The sequence below is a fragment of the Antedon mediterranea genome, chromosome 11, assembly GCF_964355755.1.
Source record: "Antedon mediterranea chromosome 11, ecAntMedi1.1, whole genome shotgun sequence".
NCBI lineage: Eukaryota > Metazoa > Echinodermata > Crinoidea > Comatulida > Antedonidae > Antedon > Antedon mediterranea.
The window spans coordinates 634,165-653,744 of record NC_092680.1 but is presented as its reverse complement, the minus strand read 5'-3'; the positions used below and the strand labels follow the sequence as shown (position 1 = coordinate 653,744).

At 33.9% G+C, this 19,580-nt stretch overlaps 1 protein-coding gene across 3 annotated transcripts in view; it reads left to right on the top strand.

Moving 5' to 3' along the window:
* The first annotated feature begins 1,177 nt into the window (after window positions 1–1,177).
* Window positions 1,178–19,580, top strand: part of LOC140061955 (protein phosphatase EYA1-like) — a 121,679-nt gene continuing 103,276 nt past the window's right edge. For all 3 annotated transcript variants that reach the window (XM_072107985.1, XM_072107984.1, XM_072107982.1), the window contains exons 1-2: window positions 1,178–1,287; window positions 13,023–13,473. In XM_072107985.1, coding sequence (XP_071964086.1) covers window positions 13,411–13,473 — 63 coding nt within the window. In that variant the 5' untranslated portion in view covers window positions 1,178–1,287; window positions 13,023–13,410. The remainder of the gene's footprint in view (window positions 1,288–13,022; window positions 13,474–19,580) is intronic.

Genomic DNA, 19,580 nt, shown 5'->3' with positions numbered 1-19,580 from the left:
CCACCACACATCATGAGGTGACAACATCAATGCATCTGGTGATGTGCTGGAAACGACCCCAAAAGGCTGTGGCAGGGCCTTAGTGCTGAGGCAGGGAGAGCACATTTAACATCTTTTTTTTTTTTTCAACCTTTTTCGATCTCGTAAATTTTATGTTTGGCGCCCTCAATTTTAAAAGAAATTAATAATTCTCTTCGTTACGTATTTAGAATGGAATTTATGTTCATCGCAGTAGTACGAAGCATTTTGGTATTCCGTACGTTGTTATGCAAATTAGTTTATACAGGTGTAGTTCTTGGGAAGAAGGTTATTGTTAGTTTTTCGCAGTAAACACTCCACACTGTTAAACACATTTTTTCGAATTCTGCAAGTTAAAAAAAGTTTAACCTTTTGTCGTTGTTGTTAATATTTCGTTAAGTTAACATTTTATTTTCGTCATAAACAAATTAAGTTAATCAATAAATTATCGTTTTATAATTTATATCTAAAAATAAAGTAGTAAATTATTGAAAGCTGATCTATTTTAAGCATGTGCTGACTGTTTACACTTAAAAATGAATTTATCAATACAGTCAATATTCATCAATAATTTATCAATACAGTCAATATTCATCAATAATTTATCAATACAGTCAATATTCATCAATAATTTATCAATACAGTCAATATTCATCAATAATTTATCAATACAGTCAATATTCATCAATAATTTATCAATACAGTCAATATTCATCAATAATTTATCAATACAGTCAATATTCATCAATAATTTATCAATACAGTCAATATTCATCAATAATTTATCAATACAGTCAATATTCATCAATAATTTATCAATACAGTCAATATTCATCAATAATTTCAAGCTGTAGGCCTACCTACATTGTTTCTACTACTACAGTATTTTTTTCTGGGAAATAAAAACTAATATTTTCAAAAATGTTCTGTTTTTCAATATCATTTCTTTAATTCAATTCAATATTTAATTTCGGAATATCTGGTCCATCCATAGAAAGTATAATTTAAATTAATGTATTATATTAATGTTTCAAAACTTGTACTATTTTTTACGAGACCAATCTTGAACTTAAAGTGAACTTTTTCATTGACCTTTCAACTTAACTCCAGTAGTGGATTGATTAGGTGCTCCAGCAGCTCCATCGCTATTGACTGATACAGTTAAGACCCTGGCTTAGAACGTGTCTCGATAAATCAATGTACAGTTTATTTGACATTTGTCAACTCATCCGTAATTGGGATTATTATACTGATACAATGCAATAAAAGGTAAGGATTTATGTGCAATTTAAATGCCTTTCAGTACAACTTTTGGCGTAAAGATTCACTGGCCTCCTTCGCAGTGATGCAATGTTTTGATAAGCGACTAAGCAATGATCATTGCCTGCTATATGGGACCATTTGCCCTGCTATTTGCAGGTGTAAAACAGAACTGGTTATAGACGTTGGAAATTGGATGATTTATAGAATTTTTTGTTTTTTGTGATTTGTTAAATTAATAGTATGTGTTTTATTCCAGTTTAATTGTTAATGATTGACGTGTTTAGTTAATGTTTAAGTAAGCTCATCTGGTCACGTTTTATACCTGCGTTTTTGACATTAAAAAATGCACCTACACCTACCTACCAACATATATTGTCAGATGGACCATAAGAAATATTTGGGTTACTGACAATGATGATCAGAGGGGACTTCCATATTTTATACTAGTCTCTCCTAGTCCATTTTTTTTACTCCAGGTGTTGGCATATATTTTAGTGACAAATTAAATTTGTTATGAACATTTTAATTCATTTAGATGAGAAATCTTGTTTAAAGAAACCAAGTGAAATGTTGAATTTTGGAAATGTTTGTGGAAACATCCACATGTTTAAATTAACAAAATAAAAATTCATTCTGTTAATTCCTTAAATTTTAAGAAAGAAGAAGAAGAAAGAAACACTGAAACAATGATGAAATGTCTACCAATTTTCTACTTTAAAAATGTTGGCAGCCATGAGAGAGGGGTGCATGATTTGCACAGAGAAATATGAACAACATGTGTATTGGATTTAGCACTGTATGACATAAATAACAATCAAAACTAACTTTTTTTAGGTGGTGTTCATTTTTTAACTGCGCATTTTAATAATCGATCATTAACTAAACCTAATACAAATACATTTGTTACAATAAAATTAATGATATATATTAAAAAAAAACTAAATTAAAAAAAAACCATGCAGTGATGACTTGAAGAAATTGGGAGGGCATGACATGTACCATACAGAAATGTATGGTCTACTTATGAGCCCGACAAGACAGGTGATTACAGGTGATTACAGGTGATGTTTAAAAAATAAGAAAATAACAATGACAATAGAATATATGTTAGAAAGATGTATAAAATCATTGTATTGACCATTTAAAAATGAAATGAATAAAGTAAATTTATGATTAATGCCACAAAAGAGAGAAAGAGAAAAAAGACAACAAGCCTTCTCTGTCAAATTGCAAGCTGGAAAACAATAATAACACATGGTTTGCTGTGCACAATTTAAATTTGACTGTAAATCTGTTTCCCCAGTGAGATTGCCTTTGTCACCACCCTCATTTCTATCAATGTTTGTAGAAGCATAGAGAATAATACGTGTTATATTTACCAAGCCTTTGAGAATAATTTACGAATAATTAAAGCACATTGTACCCAAAACACCAAGCAAAATATTGACTTTAGTATTCACAGATTTTTAAACAGAATTAAATTAAATGATTAAATTGATGTCGTTATTACAACAATTAACTTCCTACAGTAGGCCTACAGTACTAATATGATATTATAGAAAACTAAACAAGCTTCCCACACAATATCAAATTTATTCAATAAAAGAAAATTTCTCATTCATTTTAGAAACAAACAGATTTGTTGCAAATTTTATTTATTCCACATTTATTTAGTCATCAATTCCATCATAATTGCAATACAACTGATAACAAGGATCCTGCATAAAAAAGCTGTAGCTTCATTTTTGTAGAACCCTACTGTAAGGCCCCGTTTCTGCTGCCAAAAATATACCGTATATATACGGTATATTTTATATACGGTATATTTTTTGGCAGCAGAAATGGGTCTCATAAAAAATATACCGTACGGTATATATATGCGGTATATATACCGCATAAATATCCCCATCGTTTGTGGATATTATACGGTATATTCCAAAATATACCGTATATTTCGTACCCCGTTTCTGCTGCACTCAAAATATACCGTATATGTGACCCGGCCCATGACACGAGATCAAAAACTAACAGAGCGTGACGCGTTTGTTTGGTTTTTCTGCTGCATTGACACACACGTGTATAATAAGCAAGCAACAGATCAAAATATCACACTGTGGACTGAAGAAATAACTATTTTTGCAATTCAATTGTGGGGAGAAGCAAAAGTTGGGGGGAGACTACATGGCAACAGAAGAGATACCGAGATTTACAAAAGTATCTCAAACAAAATAAAAGCAGAATTTGTGGTAGACTTAATAACGCCAAAGTTATCGGCAAACGCCGTCGTCTTCTTTGCATAAATGTAATCAATGCCCATTCTACATTTCTAGATTGTTTGTGCGATGTAAATTCGTTGCCACTTCTGATCATTAGATTTAAAATAGAAAGCAATGCTAAGACGTTTTGAGAAACCATCATTGTTTTGTTTTTGTCATGTAACCTCACTACACGAGACTCTAGGTCAATCCATACTTCCGTCTCACAAAATGCATTTTGGGTATATGAAAGCCAACTTTTTTTACAGCCCACCCACGAAGTATGTGCAGCGGAAACGGTGCACGAATTTCATATACGGTATATATACGGTATATTTATACGGTATATTTATACGGTATATTTGGGATTGGCAGCAGAAACAGGGCCTTAGTAAGACTATAGAAATTGACCTTTTTCTTAACCAACAATGTGCTAGTTTGCTAGGGTGAATTGTGAGCCTTGAACCCCTTGAAGGTTGACTGTTGCCTGAAACTATTTGAAATAAAATATAAAAAGAATCCCAAATAAATTACAAACTCTCTCATTTTCAGCCTAATCATTCAACTGATTCCCCATCATTGAAAATGAATGTGTGCTGTTTATAATAAATTTCAAATTTTTTTAAATATATGAATCATGATAAATTTATCATTAATTCTACCCAGCCTTTGATCAGTTCCAATATCTAGATAAAATAGTCTATTACGTGCCTGCTTACCTGGATAAACCCGACAATAGCCCTTTTCCACGAAGTGCGAAACAAATACGAAAAGAAGAATTCTACCCGAATTCACCTCATAAAGAATGGTACATTCCGCTCTAGCGCCCTCTCGTGGGACCACTCCCACGTGTTACCGTCATCATTTCTTTTCGTACTGTCACGAAGACAAGACGAAGTTTGAGCGTTGCAATACGTCACAAACGAGGGAGAAATACAACCTTATCTGAAGCTAGCCGAGGCTAAGTTGACCTATTGATATACTATTTATATCTATTAGTATACATTGATTATTGATACGTTGGAAACCGTTGCCCTGTTTGGTTAATCTAACAGGGCAAAAATACCGTTAGACTAGAGAACTAGTTGTTGGATACGTTGCAAATCGTTGCCTCGTCTACGCACGAGGCAAAAATTTTTTCACATACCGGGACTGTTCACCGGCTTTGTGTAGTATTTATTAGAATCAGTCAGGCGTATCCACTGTTGCATAGTACGTTAGATACTCTGTTAGGGTGTGTTTGTGTGCTTTGTTTAGGCGTTCTTCGTCATCATGCCAAAACAAGAATGCATCCAGTGCAGGGGCCCACGAGCAACACTTAAGTGGGACCGCCACATGCGGTGCGTTAGCTGCCGCACGTGCAGCCAGTCAGATCCGTGCGAAGTTTGCGTACGCTGGACGCCTGCTAAATTCGCATCGCTTCCACGTCCCGCGGGACGTGTTATTGAACAGAAAGCAGTTGCTATCGCACCTCAGGAGGAAGGCGCAACTGCAATGGACGTTCCGGCTGAGAACGTACCACGCGAGGAGGTGCCTGTTGTTCTCGCAGCTCCCGCGCATGAGCCAGAGGCGGGTTCCGCGCCTGTTCCCGCTGCGGATACTGACCTATCTCCAGCGGTTATTCAAGCCATCGCGGCAGCGGTGAGGGCTGCTCCACGGGACGAGCCCGCGGTGTTCCCTCAACCACGCCCTCCATATATTCCATATATTCCGGTGCCTCCACCTCAGACGCCACTGTCGTATTCTGAGGGACCCTCAATGGAGGAGGGATACACGAGCGACCGTACTATGCTCACGATCTCCGATGAGGAGAGAGCCGCGCAGTTGCGGAGGCCCGGCGAGGAGGGGCTACAGGCGCTGGTTAATAAGATTCTTCCGGCGGTATTGGAATATCTAGGCATCGAATACGCTTTTCGCGAACCGAAGCCAACCCCATCTACAAAGCGTTTCTCGACGTTTGGGGTACGTACGCCTCTCCGTAAGGTTACAACGTGCCCAGTCGTTCCTCTCGACCCGGAGCTGGTCGACCGCGTGGACGCTATCGCGCGCGAGACCAGTACGCGTAGACCGGCGCCGAACATTCTTTCATGCGCTTTTCCGGTACCTAGAGCTCAATTTGATAGGTACATTGTTGCGCCAGGCGTGCCTGATGCCGCCAAGGACCGGGTTCGGGAGGACCAAGGATTAGAAGCGGGAAAGACTACTTACCTTGCTCCGACGGCCGCGAAGACAGAAGATACGCTCCTCACGATCGATAGAGCGGCCCGCGAGACACTTCGAGTAACATCCGTCTCCGGCTACTTGCTGTCGTTTTTGGCCGATCCGGACCACCCGCGGGAGTTCGATACAGAGGTCATTGCGCTGCTGCAACAGATCACGGGGCTAATTGCCGACCAGCAGGCGTTTGTATCTTTAACTTCTGCCGCCGCGCGTCGTGTCAACGTACTACAAAGTACTGATATCGCGCCAGCGCATTATCGCAGGTTCACGGCTTCTGAGTCCCTCGGGGCTAAGGACTTGTTTTTTGGTAGTTTCGCCCAAAAAGAGGACAAATGGGCGCGCGAGAGGGAGGCCCGTCGGGAAACGCGCGCTCGTTTCCCACAGAAGCGTCGGGCTAGCCGCGGCCGCTCGGGTCCGTCCAGGCCACCTCCCCCTCTCCCAGCTCCGGTACCGCCGCAGTCGCGACCGCAGCCGTCGAATGTCCCACCGGCGCGGCCTGACACGCAGGCTTCTACATCTCGCGCGCGCACCCCATACGGCAACAACAGCTACCGATATGGCCGGACTGCACGAGGCAGGGCCGGACGGTCTGACGCTACCCAAAAGAGTGGTAGGCGTCCGGGTGCGTTTGCGCGCCGCCGGTGACGCGTTCGATGCGCCCGTCCCCCCGAGCGACGGGCAGGTGGGGGGTCGCCTAAGACGGTTCGCCCGAGTGTGGGAGACCCTGTCGGAGGACAGGTGGGTTCTCTCCACAATCAAGAACGGCTATTCCATCGAATTCACGAGCCCCCCGGTGAGCGGGGGCGCTCGGTCGACGAGGATTCCTTCTCAATTTTATTGTAAGGCATTGATATGGAAAACGAAATCATGAGGATTATTTTAAAATGTGGTACGTGCAGGGTGCGAGTGTGGCTCATTATTTAACAGGGTACACACTCCAAACTAGTTGATTTTCAGAAGTCATATTGTACAGAAAAGTTTAGCAAGGGTTGAGCAAGTTTAGAAGCTTTGATTTTCAATATTTGTCTTTGGCATATAAAATGTTTGGTTTATTCCATAGGGTACCATATGTAGGTCACTGACCTTAATGTTAAGGTGCATTACTCTTTCACCTAATAACAAAGTTTATGCCAAAATGGAAAACTTCATAAAAAATATATGACATTAGCTGTTTTTCATTCACTAATCAGACTCTACTTATTGATATTTTAGAGCCGCCTTTTTCGAATAATAAAACAAAACCCTAAGAGAAATGTGCTGACATAAATAATGATTAGTAATTAACCAACAGATGAAACCTGTGAGTGACTATAGTCGTCGTAAGAGGCTATGCACCTCGATTATAATTTGCACTATTGAAACCACTGGGAATTTCATAATGGTGTTGTCAAGTGTTAATATAAACAGTATTGATGAGTTATGCATTATTCTGAGTATTAACACAAAACAACAAATATATGAGGCTACATTCACTTCAACTTGAATGAATTCAATCAACTAATAATTTGAAATGTATGTATATACAAAGTTGAACACAATTTCATAGCAGGGATGAATCTGCTGTTTGAGGTGAGCGTCGAAATTAGGTCGCGTTGGTGGATCCAAAGAGGTGTGTGGGGAGAGCCTACCACCTAGATTTTGTTGAAACCAGTACAAAAGATCCTAGGTTAAGTTTAGTTCTTAATTATAATGTATACAGCTGGTTCTAACCCTTTTCCCTACACCTTTCTCCCATCCCCCACCTATCCCCTTCCTATTTAGAAATCTTATATCTGCCAAATGTTTCCCTTAGTATGTGTTCAGGAGTTGATATCAAATTGATTAAACTAAATCTTCAGATTTTCAGATTTTCCTTGATCTCTGCTAGATCCCCTAACCCTGCCTGGTGAAGAAACTTCCACCACTCAAATTTAAATGAATTGAATTCAATTCAATTCAATTCAATTCAATTGAGTTGAATCCCTTTTTCATAATACATATCTAAATTATAATGATCATACTTTATATTTTAATTTTTATGTTGAGGGCCCCTTCTGAAACAAGCTCTTGAGCTTAAATTCCATATATTGTAACTTATTTTTCTTGTATTATTGTTGATCTGTCTACTTTTTTATATGGATGGCAATAAATATTAAAATTACAATTACATTATCTCTCGATTGGTATTATTTTGTAACAATTATATTATCTTCTCGATATTGTTAATATGACAAACTCGGCCAGTCTATTGTCACAGCATACTCTTTAGAGGTTTGTGGTGTAAGATTTAATTTCAAGGTCCAGTGTGATCAACCAGCCATTGAGAGTTAATGAAAAATGCTGCAAATATATATTATAATTAGAAATACCTCCAACGGCAATAACAGTTGCTAAAATGTTGCTATTTTAGAGAAATGAGATAATTGGATGTTGACACTGAATAAATCAGAATTTGAATTTGTACTGTCTATAGGCACTATTGCTATATCAAAGGCACTATTGCTACATCAAAGGCACTATTGCTATATCAAGGCACTATTGCTATATCAAGGCACTATTGCTATATCAAAGGCACTATTGCTATATCAAAGGCACTATTGCTATATCAAAGGCACTATTGCTATATCAAAGGCAATATTGCTACATCAAAGGCACTATTGCTATATCAAGGCAATATTGCTATATCAAAGGCACTATTGCTATATCAAAGGCACTATTGCTATATCAAAGGCACTATTGCTATATCAAAGGCACTATTGCTATATCAAAGGCAATATTGCTACATCAAAGGCACTATTGCTATATCAAAGGCACTATTGCTATATCAAAGGCACTATTGCTACATCAAAGGCACTATTGCTACATCAAAGGCACTATTGCTACATCAAAGGCACTATTGCTACATCAAAGGCACTATTGCTACATCAAAGGCAATATTGCTATATCAAGGCACTATTGCTATATCAAGGCACTATTGCTATATCAAAGGCACTATTGCTATATCAAAGGCACTATTGCTATATCAAAAGCACTATTGCTATATCAAAGGCAATATTGCTACATCAAAGGCACTATTGCTACATCAAAGGCACTATTGCTATATCAAGGCAATATTGCTATATCAAAGGCACTATTGCTATATCAAAGGCACTATTGCTATATCAAAGGCACTATTGCTACATCAAAGGCACTATTGCTACATCAAAGGCACTATTGCTATATGAAAGGCACTATTGCTATATCAAAGGCAATATTGCTATATCAAAGGCACTATTGCTATATCAAAGGCAATATTGCTACATCAAAGGCAATATTGCTACATCAAAGGCACTATTGCTACATCAAAGGCAATATTGCTACATCAAAGGCACTATTGCTATATCAAAGGCAATATTGCTACATCAAAGGCACTATTGCTATATGAAAGGCACTATTGCTACATCAAAGGCACTATTGCTACATCAAAGGCAATATTGCTATATCAAAGGCACTATTGCTACATCAAAGGCAATATTGCTATATCAAGGCACTATTGCTATATCAAGGCACTATTGCTACATCAAAGGCACTATTGCTACATCAAAGGCACTATTGCTACATCAAAGGCACTATTGCTACATCAAAGGCAATATTGCTATATCAAAGGCACTATTGCTACATCAAAGGCAATATTGCTATATCAAAGGCAATATTGCTATATCAAAGGCACTATTGCTACATCAAAGGCAATATTGCTACATCAAAGGCACTATTGCTACATCAAAGGCACTATTGCTATATCAAAGGCACTATTGCTATATCAAAGACACTATTGCTATATCAAGGCACTATTGCTATATCAAAGGCAATATTGCTACATCAAAGGCAGTATTGCTATATCAAAGGCTAAACCATGTCTTAACATGGGATTAACACAATGCACTACATGTACAAATGTATCCAATGGGATTAACCTATCTGATTTATACAATATGGTATTCATTTGCCCATTGGGATTAAGCTATCCAACATGGGATTAGCCTATCCAACTTTGGATTAACCTATCCAACTTTGGATTAACCTATCCAATGATTCAGACTTTATTATCAGATTTATTGATATTTATACTGTGTAGGAATTATCTGTTTGTGAAGTGTAATCCCAAATGATCAATGTTTTATAATTCCCTTCCAATTACATTAATTCTTATGTGTGTGCTGGTTTTCTTCTCTAGAAATATCTTGTTTTTTTGTTGGGTATTTTTAAAATTTTGCTTTATGCTTAGTAAAACAGGCTAGTTATAAGCACACAACAGAGTACAGAGTTTCTTTCTGATATTAATGAACTAACAGTCTATGGTAGAGTATGCACTAACAGTCTATGGTACAGTATGCACTGACAGTCTATGGTAGAGTATGCACTAACAGTCTATGGTAGAGTATGCACTAACAGTCTATGGTAGAGTATGCACTAACAGTCTATGGTAGAGTATGCACTGACAGTCTATGGTAGAGTATGCACTAACAGTCTATGGTAGAGTATGCACTAACAGTCTATGGTAGAGTATGCACTAACAGTCTATGGTAGAGTATGCACTGACAGTCTATGGTAGAGTATGCACTAACAGTCTATGGTAGAGTATGCACTGACAGTCTATGGTAGAGTATGCACTAACAGTCTATGGTAGAGTATGCACTAACAGTCTATGGTAGAGTATGCACTGACAGTCTATGGTAGAGTATGCACTGACAGTCTATGGTAGAGTATGCACTGACAGTCTATGGTAGAGTATGCACTGACAGTCTATGGTAGAGTATGCACTAACAGTCTATGGTAGAGTATGCACTAACAGTCTATGGTAGAGTATGCACTGACAGTCTATGGTAGAGTATGCACTAACAGTCTATGGTAGAGTATGCACTTTGTGTTGATGAACTCACAAAGAAATGTATGCAATGCATTACACATTTCCCTTAAGTCATTTAAAAGCTACTTCACAAAGCTTTACCACAAATCTTGCTATAAAAGTACACAGCAACATTTTTTTGACATAGATAATGACATTCAGAAGGATTTAATGATGTATGAAAATTGTTTTGGATGGATAAAAAAGGATGAGGACTTTTAATGATATTTCTAAATTCTTTGTTTTAACTGGATAAAAAAAGGTTGATTTTTAATGATATGTCTAAATTCTTTGTTTTGGATGGATAAAAAGGGATGAGGACTTTTAATGATATGTCAAAATTATTTTCTTTAGGCCTAATTAGATAAATAAAAAAGCGAGAGGAATATAATATGTCTAAATTATTTGATTTTGATTGTACAATGGTCCCCTTATGGTTATTTCCTCATTCTATCACTTCAGTTAGTATTTAGCTTTGTTTACCATACAATCATAAATTGTAGTTTTCCTTCCTTTATTTATGATGGTCTTTTTTTTTATTTATCTACTGTGTACTGTAATGATTAAATATAATTTTTTGATTTTATTTATAAAGAAACATGCTACCTATTGTAACGTTACATCTAATGAAACTTGTTATTGTAGCAAATTTTTCTGGTGGTCTGAACTGTGCTGCATTCATATCTCAGTATGGCCTAGGTAGAAATGAACCCTGTTTGTAGGCCTACAGGCTGCTGAGCTGTCAGTGGCCTACCTGATTGCACCCTCTGTGTTTTCAACAACTGTAATTACCTATGACAGATTTACAGTCCACAAATGGTATCTAAAAGGCTTCACTGCAATAGCCATATGCATTATAAGTTAAGATAATAGTTGAAATATAAAAGAACATCATTTAATATATAACAAATATTATTTGTGTTGACATTTCACCATTCTGGCCAAAGTATACCAATTTTATCTTTAATAAAGTTTACCCATTTTTATTACATTGTTAAAACCAGACTTAACCCCATTACAAATATGTTACCGCTTTACTATTTTTAGTCCTTTATGTATAAAGACTACAGTTTCTATTGGGGTTTTTAAGAATATTAAAATAAATCATTTTTTGTCAGAAAAGTTTTATGAATACAAATACATTCATGGAAAAAATAAAAAACACAATGCCCTACGTAATTACGTAGTCAATGCATTATGAGTTTTAAACTACTGTATAATTGCTCAAAAATATATTTTATAATCTATCCTGTATATTCCTATAGGCTAACAGTTTGAATTCTTACAAAATAATCTGCACATTATGAAAACCTTTTTAAATGCTTCTAGCTATTTCAAAATATAATCATAATGGTTTTTTAACTTTTGTTTTTCTAAATGACTTTAACAAATCATCTTCATAAAATAAGAAAAATTGAATTGATTAGATTGGGACAGTATCTAGTTACAAAGTAATGATTACTTTAAAAAAAGTTAAGTCTTGTTTTATTTTTTTAACCTGCAGCTAAATTATTGTTTTGTTTGCTTGCTTGGTTTATGTAAATTGTAAAGAGTACAGTAGATCAGATAAAGCATTGGCACTTTGTCTACACTATCAAACTAGTTTGACAAAAAAAAAGTGTGTTGTGCCTAAATATGGTAGTGATGTGCCCAAATATGGTACTGATATGACATCATCATGTCCATATTTGGGCATATAACATTTTTTGACACATAAAGTTTGGAAGCCATAATGTCGTATTGACGGAAAACGTTTCAAGATAGATATAGTTTCTATAAAGCATTGTAGTTTAGAGTTTAAAATGCCCTTTCTTCCCAAATGATAAGCTATTTGTATATCTCAACGGAAATGTACTCATCAGTGGTATTGTACCAGGAAACTTCTTGAATCTTGTGAACGAGATAATCTCACCTTAGTTGACTTTTATTAGAATGCTCAATTCCATCTTGATAGTATAGTCAACTTTCACGCTGTGAGTGACCCTGTTTAGATGTACAATCCTGTGATGTTAGTTAGGATGTACCAAGACCCAGCATCAGACCCTGAGGCCATTATGTGCAGTACAGAACATCTGAACATTCCAGAATTTTCATAATAAAGATGTTTATTTTTTGTGGTGTGATCCATCACCTTTGTATTTAGGTTTTGTATCAGAAATTATATTGTAATTGTGTTGTTTTCTTTTTGCATTTAGAGACCCCAATGCAAATAAGAATTCAATTCATTCAGTTAATATATATTCTTGTACATTTTCTTTTTTTAAATTTTTGTCTGTTCGTTAAATTGAATGAACTGAAATAAAATGAATGAAAAGGAACAAGTATATTGGATATTAAATTAATTTAATATTCAAAATAAAACATTCTGTTGGCAATTATTAATATTTTCTTTATTTTATTAGAAATTGATGCTGAACAGCCTAAACAATCAAGATGTGAGAAGGGGAAAAGTAACAAAAAAAATTTAGGGGAAAAAAAGAAAATTATATAAGCTGATGAGCCACCTGTATCGCATCACAATGGCACCTGTAAAATGATGTACAATGTTATGCAAACAACAGTGTTTAAGGTTATCAAAAGGTAACACACTGAATATCAGACATCTTCAACATTTGACAGTGAGTCATATGCAAAATCACAGAACATAAAGGAGTTCTCTACGATTATCATCATTTCAATAAAAACAGTTTTATTCTGTTTTCATTGTTGAATAGCCTCATATTAATCTGATTTTGGAACCACTTGCCAAAAATGTTTTAAACTTTTGCAATCGATGTAGAAGCCAGTGTAATGTTACGTACAACAAGCAATATAAATAGTCACAAGGTGGCGGATGATTATGATCATGTTTCGGTAAGTTTTGTCTTTTTATTTGTTTTTATTTTATTTTTTTAAACAATTTATTTAATGACACTCCTGTTTACAACAAGACCAGCCAATTCTGGCTTAGAGTGAACAAATATATAATATAGCAATTAAAATAGACACAGATAAAAAAATCAAACAAAACAACAACTTTAAACAGTCTTACAGCACGAACCCTCAATATTTTTTTTTCTTTTTCCCGAGTAGAAGGAGGAAGACAAAAAATCACTCTGCATAAAAAAAATGATTATGACAATTACAAAAGCAGACTTATACTCGCTAAAATACTTTATAAATCTATTCTATGATTTCTATTCTCTGAGCTATAGAGGGGGTGAATACTAAAATGATATCTAAGATCCAGATATGTCAATATAATAGAAGACTGATAGATCATTGCCTAGCTGGATAAACCGACAGTGGCATTTTCACCTACGAGGAAAAACATTACTCAGAAAGTATTTAAGTCTTTGAATACCCCTCCAAGGCAGTGGTTTGTCTACAATACTATTTAAATAGTAAAGGAGAGATCCTTTCGTCTGTTCATTTTAAGTACAGTGTGAGTGTGTATACTTTTCCCATATACATAATGTGGTTAAACAGTTGAGAATAAATAAATGATGTCAATTTCATTGACGTCATAATCTTTATTTAACATCCATCATCAAAATCATTGTTATCGTAGTGAATCGTCGTTGCCATTCTTTCAACCATGGAGGTACTCACAACCCCCATGATTAAGCCAAGACAGTGTTGAGAGGAGCTGCAATGAAAACAAGACTGTTCCTATTCACAGCAGTTGTTCCAGTTTGACATCAATCAAAATGTCTGGCCTCTGCTGGTCCAAGTATGTTAGTACTCAGTTGACTGAATGCTATGCTTTAACAGGTGGATCATCCAGGTCACGCTTGGTCTAGTTGTTTTTTCTTCGGTCTTGTTTACAAGATTTTTCGCTTCGATTGAGAAGTTAGGAACATGTATAATAAACGTACCATACTTTTCAAAATGGTTTCTTTCCTAATAGCAAAGAGTCCTCACAAACAACAAAAAACCTTTTCGGAATCCAATCTTTTTTAACAAAACTGTTTTATTTACTCAGAGTTTAGTAATAATTGTCACAAAGCATTTACGTTAGAAATACTGTCACAAGTATCCCCATTTACACATGATCGGATGAACATTCACCTGAAAACATTTTAAAATTAACAATTTATGTATTAAACATTCATTTTTTGTTTCATAAGAAGCATACAACAAGCACACCGTTTCTGACCTGGCCTCCAATAAAAAATTGTTTAAATTATTTTTGCAATGATAATAATATTTAACCACTCTCTTTAGACAATGATGTCAACGTCAACCAAATTTATATCATCCGCCATTTTGATTTATCCCACCCAAATTTGTTACATCTTTCACCTTTTGAGGAATTGACTTTGAACTTTATATTGAATAATAATTGTTTTATAAAAGTATTAGCAATTAATGGTAGGATTGTTTCCCATTGCAATCATTAATAGGAAGCAGATGTCCGCAAACAGGAAAACCAAAACATTCAATGATTATAAACAGTGCCAATGTGTTTATGTTATGAGATAATCTTGAATGGAATTGAAAAAAAACCCCATAATACTATATTTGGAGTGTGCTTCCTGTTTAATCATTACAAATGAGGCTGAATACATTAATGATCGTGTTTTACTTATGTTTGCTGCCCTCATTCTTAGCTCAATTTGCACGTATAAAGAGAAAAATTTATAAATAATTAATTTACCTAGAAAATAACAAATCGTGTCTTGTTAGTACTGACTTAAAAAAAAGAGATAATCACTCAAAAAATATGTTTTTAAAATTTATTTGAGTAATTGCATATGGTTACTAATAAAGAGAGAAATGTATTATATTTATAAAGTTGTTATGAAATACATAAGCGGTGTACCGCAAACTTTATCAACATAACATTTTTAACCATACTAAAATAGAAGTGAGCCCTCTATATTAGACTACTCGCTTTTGCCTTCAGGCACTATGATGGGCTTTGTCTCATTCGTTATTTTGTCAACAAAATTGCATTGATTACGTTATACAGCCGTCATGTGGTACTACCAATCATATTTCAATTTAATTAAAACAATAAATACATTGTTACAAAAGTAGGAATATAAAACATATGCTGAAAAGCAAAGATGTTTGGTACTAATACTATACCACATATAATACTATACTTACAGGTATACTATTATATACTTGTATTTCACTATTAATGGAGTATAATATTTGACTCATTAATATACTGTAGTATACCTATATTTAACATTGCATCATTTTATTTGTTTATATTATTCAATTTATTTTATACCAGAGTTACTCACTCAGTATATAAAGAATAGTTTCCATCATAGTACAGTACAATATCAAAATAATACAGAGTTACTCACTCGGTATATAAAGAATAGTTTCCATCATAGTACAGTACAATATCAAAATAATAATATATGATTAAACTAAATAAACTACAGATGTTATACCTACAGTATGCTTTGTAATCAAGTTTTTTTAAATTAAAGCTAAAATAATGGTTGTGCGTTCTCGTTGTACGTTTCATAAAGGAAAAAATAATTATTCTTTATTGTATTAAAGTCCTAAATGGTATTTCTTTATCCCATATACATTACACAAAGGGTTGAAGGGATTAGGGAAGGGATAATCCTTAGATGTAAAGATGGTTAATACCTGGCACCTGTAGTCCTGGCGCTACTGTACATTTGATGAAATCCAACCCTAAACCCAGACAGCTGACAACATCTAAGTACAATTAATACAAAAAATATGTTATCTTTAATTATGTTTTGTTTTGTTTCGTACTAATTTGACACCTTGTTTGCTTGTAGAAAGTTCTGCAATTAAGAAACAATTTGATTTATTAAATTTCGGCTTGGAAAAAAAAATACAAAGAAATACAAATTAAACAAAATGATAAGGATTGTCAAAAGCATATTTAATCACTGTAAAAAGAAACAAATCTAGGGATATTCAAATATAAATCTAAATTACAATTACTAAAAAAAAATGAAAATGCTGTTATCAAGGTATCGAGTAAGAAAAGACTAGCTTTCGGAAAACACTTCAGTATTTCTTTGTTAACACTAATATAAAAACAAAGTTTATATTAATCATTTGCATAAAGAAATTAAAATTGGTTTTTTCCATGTAATCAATATATATATAATTTTATATTATTATTAAGTACAACGTTTTTGGTAAAAAGGCTTTCATGCATCTAACAAAATTGACAAATAGTCATAAATTATTATTTGAATTTGTTTTCATATAATTCCACATTTATTAAGCACAAAATATATACAGTAAGCTGTGTCTACAATATCAAACTAGTTTGACAAAAAAAGTGTGATGTGCCCAAATATGGTAATGATATGCTTAAATATGGTAGTGTTATGACATCATTGGGTCCATAAATGGGCACATCACATTTAAAGTTTGATAGTGTAGACAGAGCTTTAGATTAGTATGAAGGTAGTGTATACTAAATAAATGCATGATTAAAGCACACACATATTAGATCAATCTATACAATCTCATATATTGTATACTTAATCATATTAGATTTATTTTTTATAGTGTTGTAATTTAGTAATGATTCACACATAAATTTCTAAATGATATTTGACTTTGAAATTTCATGTTGTTATTACGCATGCAAATATTCACGATGAACTAAACATTGTAACTCATTCAAGTAACATGAAACCGTCCAGTTTTTGATTCATACATTCACATTTGTATTCATCATTTTGGTCACTATCTACAAAGAAAATAATGTGTAATAAATTAAAATGATTCCATTGTGAACAACATACCAGGCTGGTTATACCATAGGGGAATACAAATAGTTCTTTCATGGTACCTAAACATTTACCATGTTTGGATGTAGACTTTAGATTAACTTTATCTGTCAAAAAAAATGTACTAAACAAAAAATTTATCTTCCTAGGTAAGATATATTATAATATTAAAATAAATTGAAAGTACATTTAAAATACAATTAAAGTACATTTATAACACTTATAAAAACACAAATAATATGCTTCAAAAAAAAAAAAAAAAAAATTCCTCGAAAACTGATTTCCGTGCATTCCCTCTTTTACCATATCTTTCCATGACACTTAGTTGTCCTCTTTTACCATATCTTTCCATGACACTTAGTTGTCCTCTTTTACCATATCTTTCCATGACACTTAGTTGTCCTCTTTTACCATATCTTTCCATGACACTTAGTTGTCCTCTTTTACCTCCTAGTTTCCTAACCTCCTATTGGTTCATTTTCATCTCAAGCTGTTTCTCAATTGTTTCACTCCTGAGCTCCTATTTAATTTGATTTATTATTTACTTGCTATCCCAAGCTTAAAATTGTTGTTTTTTATTGAATTTTTGTTTTCCGTATTTTACTTTCCAGTTTCTGCAGAGGAGAAACATTCATAAACCCCCTCCCCTACCCTCCTACCCCCTCCCCTACCCTCCTACCCCCTAATCATCAGATTCTGACACTCTATCTCATGTTGAATAAAATGTGATAGTATGGACAGAACTCTTTTTTTTTTCCGCTGTCTTTTCTAATTTGTATGTATCAGTGTATAACATTTTCAGGCACAAAAATGACCAAAAGGAATTTACAATGTAATAATAAACTCACCAATTGAAATACATTACATGAGATTTAGATGACATTATACATGTAATGGTTATCAGTATCATAATATCTAAGTATATCTCCGGGCAAATTCTGATTTTTAAATTCTACATTTTTTACAAATTTCATAGTTTTAATTTAGAGAATTTACAAATTAATCGATTATATAAAATTTGCATTTAATTTGTTAAATGTTCAGAGTTTTTTTCTTAAGTGACAATTAAAAAGATTTGTTTTATTTGAATTTCTCAAACTAAATGACAAAACAATATAGCTGCTTATAATAGTTGTCAGTTTCAATATTAAAAACAAAAGTAGTATTTATAATAGTTTATAATAGTATTTATATTTAATTTCTTTACAATTCTTGTGGATACTATTATTAGCGTATTTATGGCGCTTGTGATTCTCATTTATATGAAAAATAAAACATACTTTAAATATAAAAATGCTATTTTTGATGAATATTTTTATCTTAGATTAAACTAGGATTAATAATTGTTATGAAATCAATTAATATTTATAAATATTTTGCTCATAAAATTTACAAGCAAATTGGAAGTACAGTACAACAAAATAAATAATTTCAATAAAAATCAAAAGCAATTAAATTTAGAACAAAATATTGTTGTAGTTTTGTAATTGACACATTTCTTACTGTATTGTATTTTGCAGAATTGGTTAAAATATAAAGAAGTGAAAAATATAGAAAATTGAATTACATTTGTTAATTAATTGTTCTAATTTTTATTTAAATAACCTTTGCTTCTGCACTATGTCTGGTAGTTCACATGGTAATAGTAAGGCATGTATATTTGCATTATTGTCTCATGCAATGTTAATTGTATTTGTTTTGCATTTATTAAATTAATATTCATCTTGCAAAATCAAGAAGAGGAGCCTATTAAATATCCAAATAATATGATCCAAACAATAACTTTAACTACAATAATGAGAAAAAAAGCTAGTACAGTACACTATTAAAGCAAAATATGAATACACTCTTGACTAGGGTCTTCTGTAAAATTAAACCTAAATACAAACGAAGAGGAAAGGTTTTAAAATGATATTTATAAGATGATATTCAGATAGGGTCTTCTACAGATACAAGGCAGCCATAGTGCAGCGTCTACTATCAACGGTTGGGCTGAGATAGACCAGTAGATTGGGGTAAGCCTCCTTCTCTTTATAAAGATGTACTAAAAGATGCAATTATCAGGGAAGTACACAATAATTTCTTTCTGTTACTATACAGAAAAATGCATATTGTCTATCGGATTGTATTTGGTTAACTTGTCATCAAAATGAATAATTCATTATTGCCATAATAATAGTGGAAACAATATGATATTTTGTTTGCTCTATTCTGACTTCTATTGTTTGGTAA